Below are 16,328 nucleotides of genomic sequence, written 5' to 3' on the forward strand. Positions count from 1 at the left end.
TTTGGTTACAAACTTCCCATACCCATAGATCTGACAGGTAAATTTTTACATGTTCCCTAATTTACTTTAATTGCCTTTTATATTTAAATTATCCATTTTGGCTTTATTTTGATATATAGTTTACAAAAGTTGCTTTCCAGCTTTGCCAACAATTTTTATCAACTGGCAAGTTCTTGCTCAGAAACTTGGATCTTTGGGTTTATCAAGCATCAGATAAATATATAGCCATGTGCTGCATACCTAATCTATTCACTGATCCAATACTCAGTATTTTAGCCAATACCAGATCATTTTGTAATAGTTTGAAATCTGGTAACACTGCCTTCCTTAAAAGTTTTCTTTTCATTGATTCTCTTACTTTAAAGGAACTCACAATTTAATAGCTATTAATTGAATGAATTTATTCATTCAAAAATTCTGGACTTTCAAAAGTCAAGAATAAACACTATCTTTTTGTATCCCCAAAACTTAGCACAATGCCTGGCACATGGCACACCCTGTAAATGTTTATTATTATTCATATATTAAATAAGTTAACTCCATTTTATAAGAAACCCTGAATTAGAGAAGTCAAGTAATGTCCTCAAGCTATAAAGCTGGACACCCTTTGATCCAGAAGTGTCACTACTGGGTCTGTATCTCAAAGAAATTATAAAAGAGGGAAAAGGAACTACATATGCAAAAATATTTGTAGCAGCTCTTTCTGTGATGGCAAGGAACTAGAAATTAAATGGACGCCTATCAACTGGAGAATGGCTGAATAAGGTATGAATGTCATGGAATATTTTTGTTCTTTAAAATGATGAGCAGATTGATTTCAGAAAAGCCTAAAAAGACTTACATGAACTGATGCTAAGTAAAGTAAGTACAACACTGTACCCAGTAACAGCAAGATTATATGATAATCAAGTATGAGACACTTAGCTTTTCTCAACAATGTAATGATTCAAGACAATTCCAATAGACTTGGGATGAAAAATGCCATTCACATCCAGAGAAAAATATGGAGACTGATTATAAATTGAAACATACTAATTTTACCTTTTATTGTTATTATATGTTTTTTCTCTCTTGTGGTTTTCCCCTTTTATTTTGATTTTTCTTTCAAAAAATGATTAACATGGAAATAAGGTTTTTAAATGATTGTACATTTGTAACCTCTATCAGATAGGGAGATAAGAAAGGAAGGGAGAAAAAAGTTTGTAACTCAAAATCTTACAAAAATGAATGTTGAAAAGTATCTTTACGTATATTTGGAAAAATAAAATACTGCTGGAAAAAAAGTTACAAATCTGGAAAGTTTAACAGAGCTGAGATTTAAAGCCTGATCCTGCATTTTTCAATTCAATTGAACAAGTACTTATCTACGGTGTGCCAAAATATATGAATTCAAATACAAAAAATAAATCCAATTCCTGCCCTCATGCATCTTACATTCTACTATTGGAACACAGGAAATTAAATATATTTTTAAAAATAAAAGTGATTTCCAGAGGGAGAGCACTAGCAAATTGCAGGGATCAAGAGAGGCTGCTTCAGGAGCTAGAACAGCAATGGTACACAACTTTTTTACCACAATCACCTACCTCGTTTTCTCTTTTCTGTCTAGTAACTTCACCTAGTCCTGCTTCAATAGCACTGAGTACATTTTGGGGGGAAATGTCATTCTTTTTTAGTTCTTCCTTCTGTAGAAACTCTTCTGTAATACCTAGTGACTCAGCAACCTAGAATTCAGGAATAATAAAAAAGAAACATTCAAGAAATTAACAACTTTTCAATGACAAGTAAATAATAACTACATGACTAAACCCAATTTGACACACAGAGTCCCTCTTAAGTTAGTCACTATGTAATAAAATGGGAACAAAGATATAAGGTTAGAACAAGCAATAGTAAAAATGGTTATTCCCCAAAAGTCAAGTTGCAATGTTAGCAAAGTTTAGAAGAGGACACTGCAAAGGTTTTAAGACTTCATAGTTCTCTTCCGGGGAGTGGAGGGAAGGGAGAAATCATCATGAAATTGACTTAGCACTGAGGCAGATTTCTTAATACTAACATACATTTTCTTTAAAAAAAAAAAAAAAAAAAAAAAGCATTCCAATTCTCCTTATAATAGCTCCTGAGAGGTAGTATAAATATTATAAACCTATTTTATAGATGGGGAAGTTATCAGAAAAGAAAAGTGAATTCCTCAAAGTCACACAGTTAGTAAAAGTCAGAGCCAAGATTGGAACTGAAGTTTCCAGGCTCTTCCCAAGCTACCTCCATACCTATGACTACTCCTAGGGACAGTCATTGGTCTATTTCTTTCAAAACAGTCATGCAAACTGAGTTAAAAAGTGCTTTTTCCCCATTGTCATTCTCACATCCATATTTCCAACATAAATAAAAAGAAAATAGAGGAAGGGGAAAAAGGGTTCAGGCAAGTTTTGAGCCTACCAACCTTGACAGTGTCCCCTTAAAAACTGATGCATTGTCATTTCTCCATAGAGGCTACATCACTGATGGGCTACCTACAAGAGATGGATTTAGATGGATGTATACAGCATTAGAGCAAGACAAATTCTGGTATGTGAAAAGGATGAAGTTTACATTTTGTAACTTAAAGTAAAACAAACAAACCCAAAAAAATCACATTAAAATTCAATTTTATTAAAATAGCTTGTTAGAGGTTCAGTTTAGTTTACTAGAGTGTGTAAAGTTCTAATCCTTACTATCGATAGACATTTTCAAGTCCAGCATTTCACTCCAGTATGTTAAAAACCACCTTGTTTTCAAGGCTTTTGAAAAATACTCACAAGTGTTTAAATATATAATATTTAACCTTTTTAAAGATACTTAAGAGCAGCATCTACTAAATGTTAAGGAGCTATTTATTAAATCAACTTTTAGATGCTCTCCATAGGTACTTAAAATAATGTACATAAAGAATATATCAGCTTATCTTGCTTTCTATTCTAATTCAATAAAGTTTAATGATAAATAATATAAAATGAATAGTCAAAATAGACAACATAATAACTCTAACCATCAACTCAGTTAAACTGGAGAGCATTTGTGCTCAGTAGTGAAGGAGATGGGGAGTTTACATGAGATGTGAGTTCCTATAGTCTTATGGTATAATAAAAAGAGAAAAATCACAGATTATCATAATGCCAAATATCAATCATATTGTCTAGACAGAATTATGACCAAGTCATGTGAGATCTAATGAGGAAGGTGAATATCAAAAGGAATGTGTCAGCAATCTGAAAGAAATGGCATTATTGTTGAACTTTGTAAGATGATAAAATATTTACTGACTGACTGATGGAAATTCAAGAGAAGAAAGAGGAAGTCATAGGAATGGTATGCACAAAAGCAGAGATGCAGTAAAGCTTACATCATGTTTATTAGACAGTTTGGGCAGAACGTAGTAAATGCAAAGGGCAGTAAAGAATTTAAGTCTGAAAAGTTAGTATCAAATTATGAAAGGTCCTGAATTCTAAACAGTTTATCCAAGGTAAAGATATGTAACCCCAAAAGCTAGCCACAAAAAAGTGGTAAGATATTAATAATACATTATTTCCTATCTTCACTTGTAAAAGGACATTTTTAAAAAATAACTTTAATATACAAACTCCCTTTTCCTATGCCCATTACCTCATTATTTTTTATTTCCAGGGGTTGCTGAGAACTCAGAACAGAGTTACTGAAGTAATCTTGACACATTTTCTTAACCATCTTATGCAACTCTTCAAATTCTTTATATACATCTGGGAAAAAAGGCTTTGCTGGGTGATTCTTTTCAACCTTTAGTGAAGAAGAAGAAAATCTAACAGATGAAGCAATAATATTTAAAAGTATAATCAATTATTATTATAATAAATGGCATACTGTTACTTTTAACATTGCTGTTACTTTCCCAGAAAGTCCCACATTACCCTTTCCACCCCAATCCAAAGAATTTTTTCTCATAACAAAGAAGTATAAGTAAGCAAAGCAAATCAACTCATTGGAAATATCAGATAGCACATGCTTCATTCCATTTACAGTCCCCTACCAACTCTCAAAAGGATGGAAACAGGGTTCATTGTGCCAACATCATAGTTCATTTTTTTAAAATGCAGATTTGTTCCCCATTAACAAGTTCATAAGTATTTTACCTCTAACTAGAATAAAGTAGTCATCACGGAATCTTCAGTTGGAGGGGACTAATAAAGTTATTAATACTAGCTCCTCAGGTCATTCAAGAACAATCTTGTTTCTATGGCATAATTAAGAGGGAAGAATGGAAAGGGATGGAGAAAAGGGGACTCCCCCAATGATAGGTAACATCATATCTCATGATTTAACCCCCTCATAAGGTTTAAAGCTGAAAGTGACTTAGAAATTATCCAGTTCAACATTATCATTAAAACTTAACCCCAGAAAAGTCATATAAGACCACACCGCTGGTAACAATAAATAAGGATTCAAAAAGAATTTATTACAAATTCAGTGCTCCTTCTACTGCATTGCCAAGGCAGATATAAACATTAAAAGATTCCTCCTTTATTCAAAGCAAAAATCTGTTCCTGTCTAACATCTACCCATGAGTTCTAGTTCTTTCTTCATACAGACTTTCAATAAGCTATCTCTTCCTTCCCCTATACCAAACTTTTTACCTTCCAAGTACAATATGCCTAGCTCCTTTGATCATTCCTCACTTATGTTCCCAGATGGCTAATAATCTTGATTGGATGCAGTATGTTGGCTCAGTGGAATAAGGCTCCAGAGGAGCATAGTATTAGGAAGAACTGAGTTCCAGTTCTCAGTCTCAGATATTTAATTAGTTGTGTGACCTTAAACAATCTCATAACCTCTGTTTGCCTTTATTCACTGGAAAAGGAAATAGCAAATCATTCCAGTATTTCTGCTAAGAAACTCCCATGGACAGGTGTACTATGGTCACAAAGAATTGGACAACAACAATGAACTTAATTAGCCTTCTGGACAGATTCTAGTTTTTCAATGTCTCTTAAAATTAACCATCAAGAATTCAGTTGGGACTACTAACCATTCAGAATACAACTCTTCTTTTCATACTAAAAGCCAAATTATGATATTTATCTCCCTATTCAGGATTTCTATCTTTGGAAGTGGGGTTTATAAGATTAAGGAGTCTGAGAAGGAGATGATGATATAGAATGGAGAGCAAAATGGGAAGACAGAACGAGAGGAAAATAAAGTGCCAATCCATGGCAGAAGCAGTGTTACAAATGTACCTATAGCGGCTAAACAAGTAGATGAAAAAATGCCTACTACATCATTGATTTAGGACTACAAGGGACCATGAAGATCTAGTGGTCCAATCTCCTCATTTTATAGATAAGTAATTGAGGCCCTAAAAGGCTAAATGATTATGATCTCAAATGAAGAAATGGCCTTTCTTTTTGTAAGGGAAAATGATATATTTGTGTACTTGGTGCCACTAACATAAAATTATCTCTATTATCATTCCCATTCTATTATCTTAGGTCCTTCCTATTGGCTACAACCATACATGTTTCTTCTATATCTAAAAAACTAAGTTAAGTTAATGATTTCTTCTTACAACCAATTTTTTTTCATGGCTTAATTCCTTAAGAATACCATCTACATGTTGTGGTGGTGATGGTGGTGGTGGTGGTGGTGGTGGTGGTGGCAGTGGTAGTAGTGGTAATGGTAGTAGTGGTAGAAGTGGTAATGATGGTAGTGGTCGTAGTGGGGGTAGTAGTGGTAGTAGTAGTAATTTGCCCAGGGTCATACAGCAACAAGTGTCTGAGACCAGATTTGAATTCAGTCCTTAATGACCCTTTCCTCCCCTCTGTGACCCTCTTTTAAACCCTCTGCAATTTGCCACTCACTTTATCGTTCAACCAAAACTTCCCTCTTCAAAGTTATCAATGATTTTTCTTTACTAAATCTAATGGTCTTTTCTGAATCTTTATTCTCCTCATCTCTCTGTAGCATGTTATTGGCTGCCTCCAACTGCTTACAAATATATCTATGTTGCCTCCAATTGTCAAAAAAAAAAAAAAAAAAATCCTTGCCAGGTCTCCTTCTTCCTTTTGTGGCTAAATTTCTTTAGAAGGTTGTCTACAACAGATACCTCCAATGTATTTCTTCTCACTTCTTAATTTCTACAATCTGGCTCCTCATTTTTCAACCAAAACTGTTTTCTCCAAAATGACTAGCATCTCTGATCAATACAATTCCAAAGGACTCATGATAGATAAATGCTATCCACCTCCATACAGAGATGTGAAGGACTCAACAATATATATTGAAGCATATTTTTTTCTTTCTTTTTCTTGGGTTTGTTTTGTTTTGGGGTAGTGGTTTTTCCTTATCCTTCCTGTCCTCACAATTCTAACAATGCCAAGATTATGATTATTGATTCTGATGGACATGGCTCTTCTCAACAGTGAGATGTTGAGAAGATCATCCAATGATCTTGTGATGATGAGAGCCATCTATACCCGGAGAGAGGATGTGGGAACTTAGGGTGAACTACAACATAACATTTTCACTTCTTTTGCTGTTTGCTTCAATTTTATTTTTTCCTTTTTGATCTAATTTCTCTTGTGTAGCAAGATAATTGTATAGATACATTTGCCTATATTGGATTTACATCCATGTTCACCATGAGTAAAAAGTAAATGAATAAAATAAAAATCAAATTACTTGCACATCTTCCATTTCTATCTTGTATGTAAATCAATACTTATTGTCCTCCCCACTAGGAATCTGTGGGCTAGTTTGGGGTTTTAGCTTTTTGTTTAGTTTTTGTTTTTGCCTTTCTTGTATTTCCAGTGCTTGGCATAGTGTCTGGGTCAAATAGCACTTAATAAATGTTTCTTGACTAATTTTTGTTCAAGGTTACATTAAGTCTCTGAGGTGGTATTTATACAGCACATATATCTATACCATTCAGTCTCTATCACTGCAATCGACAATCAAAATAGACAACCAGACACTTTCTCACATATGTCAAACAGAGACATGGTATTTGCAAAAATCTTTTGCACAGAAAATTCCAAACACCTGTTCATTTAAAATGAAAACATTGAACTTTCTAAACTATTAAGTATCATCATCTGAAGCAGTATATATTTTGTAAACAATGAGAATACTCACCTTCATGAGAAGAAATTCATAGACAGTTACAAGCTTGGTTAGACGTGGTAGAACCAGTTCCATTAAATCTTCATGGTCACACTGCTGGAGCAACTACCAAAACATGATACTTAGCAATTTTTGAAAGCTCTGCATGTGCTTCTAAATATCCAACAATCCAGTAATACTTTTCTCTTCTTATACTTCAAGTTTCAAATTCCATATTTTAAAATCATGCATATCACTTTTCTGAATCTTAGTTTCCTCATTTGTATAATGGGGCATAATGCCAGTAGTACTTCACAGGGTTGTTATGAAGATCAAATGGGATAATGTATGCAAACTGCTTTGCAAATTTTAAAGCTCTACTCCATATTCTTAATACAAGGTAACATATTCCTTTTATGGAGGATTCTGGTCATTAGAAATGTCTTTTTTAAACATAAGCATAATGTGCCTTCTTGTTACTTCCACTACTGACTGGAAATCTATTCCCACTTAAACATAACAGTCATTCAAATATCTAACAAAAGCTATTCTATATCTTCTTTTCTAAGCTAACCATATTATTCCATGTATATGGAATTATTCCTTGTATGAGATTAAGTTTTCAAAAATTTCACCATCTTTAAAAAGAAAATATCAATCAGTGGCAAAGGAGTAAAAGAATGTGAGACACTCCTCTAACAATACAGATCATATCCTAACCCAATCTTCTCATCTTGTGCAACTCTTGTCCATGGTTTCCCACAGATTTCTCCAAGATTATCTAATCTATAAAGTTTTCTGCTTTCTTTTTTTTTTTTTTTAATATTTCCAAGGCAGTACTACTTTGACAAATTTGTGGTCTCACAAATATAGAAATTCCTTCCACAGGCACAGATTGCATATAGTTATGACTTGTCATCCTTCTGAATCTTGTTCACTCTTCTACAAATCCTCAAAAAAAAAAAATTCACCTGACATCCTAAGAGGGCTGATCTCTAAATCTTAATAATACATGGGTATCACTACAAACTCAACCCATTACTTTTTCAATTAGTACATATCCTAAATGATATTTCTTATTCTTAAGTCATCATTATTAAGAAAATACTACCTATTTACATTCATCATGCATCTCTCCATAGATTTTTTAAGTCACCCACAACTTTGAATCTTCAGAGATAGTGATATTCCAAGATTTGTGATCACAGAGCCTCAGTAAGATGTATGAATTAAAATGGGGAGCAAATTGGGATAATAACAGTCCTAACTCAAAGAATTCTTGTGAGGATCAATAAAGTACTATATATGCATAACTTTGTAGACATTAATATGCTAATAAACATCATCCGCATACTTTTTTGTACTAGCAAAGAACTAGAAACAAAGTAGATTCTAATCAATAAGGGTATGGTTAAACTGGTACATTTAATGGGCTATTACTATATTGTAAGGAACAATGAATAAGAATATAGGGAAACACGGGGAGAATTATATGAACTGATGCAAGGCAGGGTAGAATACCAGAAAAATATAAACCAAATAACTTAAAATTATAAACAAATTTACCCCAAAGAAGAGATAAAAATGTTCTTCCATCTCTTCTTTGCAGAAGCATGAGACTAATAATATAAATTCCTATATATCTTATCAGACTGAACTGATAGATGAGTTAGGTGCTTCTTTGGGTAAAAAAGACAGGAAGGGTTGCATATAAATAAAGATCATGTTTAAAAAAAACTGTAAAGTGAACCATGGATGCAGATGACATATTGACTGCATAAAACCCATAATTTTATGAAAGCTACTCAATGAAATCCACTAGTATTCCAGTCTATAAAAATTAAATGGACAAAACATGCCTATTGACCTATAACAAGCAGTTGGACAACTAGGTTATTGAATTAGCAGTCTATATATCTAAGATGATAAATTGGCTCCAGAATTTAAATAGAGAGCCCTGGATACTGAACTTGTAAAACTAATCAATACTTTTAACAACAAATTGCATCCCAATCAAAACCCCCATCTTTTTAACTCAAAATTTCTCCATGATGATCTACGGCCACAAATACTAGAATTTTAAAATCTCTAAAGAATTAAAGTTGTGGCTGACTCAAAAGTCAATGAAAAGATTCACAGGGGAATAAGTAGTCTGTACCTTATTACTAGTAATGACCTAAACAAAGTATTATTTAAGAAGTACCTGATCTGAAACATAAGTAATAGAAACACATTTCTGGTACCATTAGTCACCAAAAATACCTCAGGTCACTTAAGTTAGGGAATGTTATCCCAACCCATTCCCCCATTTTAATGCAGATGTGCTCCTTTTGAGCTTTTGTGACTACAAGTCACTATTACTACTGAGCCAAAGGGCACACATATTTTTATAATTACTACGTGTAACTCCATATAACATTCCAAAAGGTTGAAATTAATATATACTTCTACCTACAGTCTACCCTATCTTTAAATAAGATAATTCTGCCTCAATGTTATTTTACTTTACATTAATTTAATAAGAGAAGCTGAATATGAACGTATTGGCAATTTGTCTCAAGAACTGCCAGTTCGGCGAGACTTACATGAACTGATTCTAAGTGAAATGAGCAGAACCAGGAGATCATTATACACTTTGACAACGATATTGTATGAGGACACATTTTGATGGAAGTGGATTTCTTTGACAAAGAGACCTGAGTTTCAATTGATAAATGACGGACAGAAGCAGCTACACCCAAAGAAAGAACACTGGGAAACGAATGTGAACTATCTGCATTTTTGTTTTTCTTCCCGGGTTATTTATACCTTCTGAATCCAATTCTCCCTGTGCAACAAGAGAACTGTTCGGTTCTGCAAACATATATTGTATCTAGGATATACTGCAACATATCCAACATATATAGGACTGCTTGCCATCTAGGGGAGGGGGTAGAGGGAGGGAGGGGAAAAATCGGAACAGAAATGAGTGCAAGGGATAATGTTGTAAAAAAATTACCCTGACATGGAATCTATCAATATAAATATATTTATTTATATTTAATATATAATATATTATGATAAAAAATAAATCAATATATCTATCAATATAAAGTAATTATTAAATTTAAAAAAAAAAAAAAGAACTGCCAGTTCATATTCTATAACTACTTATCTTGACATACCTCTTGAATTATCTTTGAGCCTTGCTTTATTCTTTACTACATTTTGTTCTGCTGCTACACTGTGCATGAGTAGATTAAACTGAATTGCTGTATTTGCCTGAAAAACATAACTTTATGGATACCCTTAGTCTTTTATTTTATTGTATGAGTAACTTTCTCAAATATATGAGTAATTAAATATTTTGGAGGAAAAGGAAAGGAAGATAATAAGTGATCATGGTTAAAAGTAATTCACCTGAATTTGTATGTATTCAGAATTAGTTTCTGCCTAAAAACAAAACAAAATAAGAAAAGTAATAGTCTACTTTCACTCATTTTTAAGAAAGATTTAAGAGTGAGTTTAGAAAAAAAAAAAAGAGTGAGTTTAGTAGGGAAATTCAATATGGTGGCCAATGCTATTCTTCATAATTGTTATCTGGAGTTCTCATTCATTACATCATATCTCCATTTTTAGAAATTCTATTATCCTCTATTATATATGTATAACACTTTACAATTTAAGAAGTTATTTATTTACTTCATTTTTATAATTTGATTTTAATAAGTTAAGTAAGGCAATTATTATCTTCATCTTACAAAACAGTAAAGTGAAATTCAAAGAGATAAAGGTATTTATCCATAGTAAGCCAGAAACGCAGAAAAATGACAGCTGTACATCTTAGGCTGGTTTTCAGACATACAGAATTAGGATGGCAGCATACTGACTTAGAAAACCACAAATAATTTTGTGTTGTATTATATTTTCAGACAATACCACTTTGCAGCTCAATTTACCATGCCAATAAGTTCTAGCAAAAGGCAGTTTTTATACAGTCTCAAAAAAATAAAATCCTTATATATTACTATATTATACTGGAACAGTGACTTTTTCCAATAAGGATCTAAAATAAGTTAAATATGATAGTACTATATGCTTTAAAACTGCTAAATAAACATGCGCGTGCATGCACATATACACACGCCTGAGGACAAACAGGCCTTCAGTAAATTTTCCCCAAATATAATCCAATGAAATACAAATGTTTATAAAAACATATGAGATTCCAAAAATGACATACCTCTTTGAGCCTTGCTTTATTCCTCATTTTATTTTGTTCTATTGCTACACCTGTGCATGAAGTAAGTTGAACTGAATTGCTGTGTTTGCCTGAACAACCTGACTTTGCAGATGCCTTTAGCTTTTTTCTTTTTGATCCTCTGGTCTTCCTGGATCCCCAACAAGCTAAGCGAAATCCATTTTTTTGGTCTGACTCCAGTAATGTCCCAACTTCTTTAGAATCACAGTTCTGTATCAGCATTACCCAAAATAAAATAAAAATAAACAAATTAACCTTCTTTCTACTAGGAAACATTCAAGCTGTGTGCTCTACAACAAATACAATTTTAGATCAATCACAATCCTTGCCCTTGTGGAGTCTATGCTCTAGGAGAATAAGAAAAAAACACAAATAATTACAACGTAAGTACATTAGAGATGAGCAATTTGAAGATGCATAGGAGGCAGTATATTACCATCAAGGAAAGTGGAATATCAGAAAAAGTTTAAGAACAAATGCTATTTGGTTAGTCATTAAAAAGGAAAAGTATGAACTCAAAAGATGAAGAGAAGGCTTTCTAGATTTAATGAACAGCATGACAAAAGACAGAGACAGATAAGCACAAGCATGAGGGGAGATGAAGAGGAAGAACATATCTTCCAGTGTACATGTATTTGGGAAGGATAGTAATCAAGCAGCTAAGTAATGAGGAAAGCAGTAGGGTCAGGTTGTGAAAGGTCTTAAATGCCAGCCAAAAAAAAAAAAAAAAAATGCCATAACTTAGAAATTACAACATCAATGAGAGTGTAAGAAAATAGTCCAACTTTCCAACATCCTGGGTTTGCTATTTGACATTTGTCAAATAACTCAACCTCTATGGTTTTCAGGTTCTGCACATAACTTAAGGTGGTTGAAATATCTAATTTATAAGACTTCTTCCAGTTCTAAACAAAATAAAGCATTAAAAAGAATATTACTTTCTACAACAATTTTAAAAATATAAAAACAAAATTCCAAAATAATGATTACTCCTTAAAAGAAACAGAAGATACCAAAAAAACTAATGAATCAATAATAAATTTATTAAGCACCTACTAAATGCAAGTACTGTGCCAAGTGTTAGAGATACAAAAGAAGCTAACAGACAGTTCCTACCCTCAAGAAGCCTACAATCTATGGAGAAGACTATATACAAAGCAAGCTATATACAGGATATAAAGGAAATAATTAACAGAGGGAAGATACTAGAATTAAGGAAAGTTTCCAGCAAAAAATGGGATTTTAATTGGGATTGAAAAGAAGTCAGCAGGTCAAATGGAAGAGAAAGACCCTTGGGAAGATTTTATGAACTGACATTATGAAGGAAACAGAACGGGAAACAATGTATACATTAATTACAGAGCTGGAAAGGAAAATAACTGTGGAACACTTAAGAATTTAAGATCAATTCAACAAATAATGATTCCAGCATACTAAAGATAAAATGCTTCCTATCTCTTAATGGAGGCATGATCGTCTAGACTATAAGTATAAAATGAAATAATCATTTTTGGATACAATTAATACGACATACATATGTTTTCACTGATATTTATTTGCTCCCAGAAAGAGATTTCATTGGGGAAGGGGAGCATGTGGGTAAAGATAAGGTGTACTCGTAGGGATCTAAAGAAGAGCATTAATGAAATATTACAGAAGAGAGCAGAGGAAGTTCAGAAAGACACAAAGAAGGGTAGTGTTAGACTACCACGTCAAAGCTGATATATATGTAAAAAATAAAACCTGAGGTTGGTAAATTCATGGTTTCATATATAATTCTTTTTTGTTCTCCAACTATTGATCATGGACTGTTCTTGTTTGTTATTATAAAATTCATGATTTAAATATATACTTAAAGACTTAACAACTATGATTAACACAATAATCAGCCTAGTTCAAGTCAGATATCGGCTATTTAACCCTGGGCAAGTCATTTAATTTCTTGGTGCTCTAGGCAATGTCCTGATTTGACAAGTTGTAGAGAGAAGGTAGAGAATTTCTTCATCCATGAATTTTCTATACCACCAAAATTACAGGTCTATTCCTTATCCCTATTTCAAAGGTAAAATATACGAATACATTTAGGGTAAAATACTTAGAAGTATAGATAAAATATATACTGCCTTAGTTCTTAATTTAATCAAAAGGTTTCCCTAGACCTATTCCTAAACACTATGATTTCCCATCAGCTGGAGATAATACTTCTCTTAAATCTATTGTCCTCATGGTTCCAGAAGAGACTAGCCTTTCTCTTCAAAATACATTTTGTCAGAATTTAGAATCTATTTAGGAAAAAAGCCACGGTGTTTATAGTGAAGTAAATTACAATATATCAATTTGTGGTGGCTAGATTGTAACACAGGAATTTATTGTAGTTAGGTTACAATACAGCAATTTATGGTGGCCTAAATATTTGTTAAACATCTATTTAAAGAAAAAGAATGACAATGGACTTGTATGTGTTGTTTAGACAAAATGAGCTCTATAAATTGCCCTTTTAAAGCTCATCTAGTAGCTAAAATTTCAGTATATAAACTCTGATATATTCTATGCTCTTACTAACTGGGAGGCTTAGGAATTAAAAACGGGAGAAGATTTTAGGCCTCAATTTAACATTTGCAGTATACAAGAATGGCTATACATATATTTTAAAATCAAGAAGTGTTACCTGTTGCCCGTTCCATGTTGAATCTTGCTCTGCCATGCATGGAGCCAGTGTACTTTCACTATTTAAAGCAGCTGGGACTGATGGTTCAGGAGTCGTTTTATTTATAGTGGCACTTCCTACTTCTCCTCTTCCATCAGGCTTATTAGATATCAATACTTTAGGTTCCAGTTGCCCGTGATCTGGATTAAGCTTATAATGTCGTGCTAGTCCTCCTTGTCCTATATATGACTTTTCACAAGTCTGACACTTAAAAGTTTTAGGCTTCAAGTAATCACTTGAAGAATTAAATAATGTATCTTTCCCCTTCTTATCATCTTCCTCTTCCACATTAAGTTCTGAATAGTCATCAGAATCTGACTGGTGCCCATCAGCTAAATCTTCAGTTTTGATGAACTTGTAGTCTTTAGCTTTATATTTTGGTGGTCGTGAAATTCGCCCTGAACGGGTTTTTACTTTTATAGATTTTTTGATCTTCTCAGTGCACTCATTCTCAGGCGTGGAAATAAGTAAACCTGCTGAACTGGCTGTAACTGATGCTGATGGAATTGTGGAAGTGTTAGAGGCAGACAAAGGAACAAATGTGGTTCTCTGTCCATTCAGCACTTTGTGTCCCATAAACTTCTCTACAGAAACTGGTGCAAGAGGAGGCAGTGGTCTCTGTACAAGAAGCTGAAGAGGTGGTGGAGGTAAAGTATTTACCAAAGTCTGTTGTTCAGTTCTCATAAGAGGCTGTATCCGAATAATCGAAGGATTAACAACACTTAATCCTAATAAATCTGTATTCCCGTTGAATGGCTGGCTCAAAGTTATCGTTTTGGGCCGGATTGCTGCAAGAGGTGGCATTGGCCTTTCCCCAGATTTTACCTTGACACGAATGGCTTCTAGTTCCTTGAACACAGAAAATTTTTAAAAAGGTATAAATACAAAGTTATGTTCTTTTCTAAATTGCTACAGAATTATTATGACTTTGAATTCAACATTCAACATTAAGATCATAATCACATCACTTTCAAACAAGCTCTGCAAAGATATTATAATTAAAGTCTCTTCTAACTATTTAGATTCTAAAATCCACAAAGGTTTAAAGTTGGTATCAAATTTGTTCAAATGATACAGGGCAGGAATGGACTTTATCAATCCATCTGCTCCAACTTCTTCATTTTTATATGAAGAAACTAAAACTGAGAAACATTAAATGATTTGCTGGAGAGTTTCACATATAATAAGCAGCAAAGTAATTCAAACCAAATGAACCGACATGCAGATATATGTATATGTATATATACATATATCTGCATGTCGGTTCATTTGATAATGTCCAGATAGGCAGAATACACACACATACACACACACATATACACACACACACACACACATATATTTCTTCCACCTAAATCCTTTTCTGACACTTCATCACAATAAGGAGATAACCAACCCTGGATTCTTGGCCATAGAGTCTGGCAGGTCTTGCTAATGTGCATTTACTCTTTCCTCTTCAGGAAGAAGCCCATTTGCCTATTATCAGGCATAACCAATTTCCAGATTATCCTGTTTTTATAGAGTGATTGAGGATGGAACTCTATCAACCTCTACTGTCTATCCCTCATTCTCTAAGGCATCTTTAAATCACCTTTGAGATATTGAAAAGCATATTTTTTAAGACAGGTCTGGAACCTGATCTGCCAGGTATTCCATATAGCTCCTCCTTGAACCCTCCCTCTGAGATACCAAATTCTTCCCTGGCCTGAGAAACCCCAAGGCTTTATTTCCCTTATAAAAGATCTGCTCATGGTGAGGATCTTTGCAAAGTCCTTTCCCAAGACTAAGCCCAGTATGAAGTCCTCTCTCTTCTTCATGGTGTCTTCCCTGTAAAGGCAGCTTTCTCCCTTACTAAATAGATAACTCTGGTTAGTCTGCTAAACTCCTCTATGGATTTAATCTGCCAGTCAATGGCATACCCAAGCTTCATAGCATATTCCTTTAATGGATTCTTTTAAATGCCTTTTCTTGATGATGATAAGCCAATTGCTCTCACAAATCTATTTCATATTTGCCATTCTTGGTACTTATTTTACCTCTTCATTTTGTTTATAACCTCTTCTCCTAAATAAACCTACCTTTTGACAAAGTGAATGGTTAGTGTGAATTTGTCACATGTTTATGTTGAATTAGAAATTGCCACCTTGACTTCATCAATGGTCCTCTTTGAGAATGAAAGACAATTAACAAGAAGTATGGAGTGTGAAGTCATCTCTAATTAATTTGAGATATTTTTGTTTTGTTGGTTTTTTGCCTACAGAATTTCATAAAATT

At 33.4% G+C, this 16,328-nt stretch overlaps 1 protein-coding gene across 2 annotated transcripts in view; it reads right to left on the reverse strand.

Moving 5' to 3' along the window:
- ZNF839 (zinc finger protein 839) overlaps positions 1-16,328 on the reverse strand; it is a 32,438-nt gene that overhangs the window by 8,962 nt on the left and 7,148 nt on the right. The window contains exons 2-6 of one of the 2 annotated variants that reach the window (XM_051978333.1): positions 14,016-14,903; positions 11,330-11,557; positions 7,141-7,233; positions 3,643-3,792; positions 1,587-1,724 (exon numbers count right to left, since the gene is read on the reverse strand). In XM_051978333.1, the coding sequence (XP_051834293.1) occupies positions 1,587-1,724; positions 3,643-3,792; positions 7,141-7,233; positions 11,330-11,557; positions 14,016-14,903 (1,497 nt within the window). The remainder of the gene's footprint in view (positions 1-1,586; positions 1,725-3,642; positions 3,793-7,140; positions 7,234-11,329; positions 11,558-14,015; positions 14,904-16,328) is intronic. The other variant, XM_051978334.1, reaches the window with a different exon arrangement.

The sequence above is a fragment of the Antechinus flavipes genome, chromosome 2 (assembly GCF_016432865.1).
Source record: "Antechinus flavipes isolate AdamAnt ecotype Samford, QLD, Australia chromosome 2, AdamAnt_v2, whole genome shotgun sequence".
In the NCBI taxonomy this organism is placed as follows: Eukaryota; Metazoa; Chordata; class Mammalia; order Dasyuromorphia; family Dasyuridae; genus Antechinus; species Antechinus flavipes.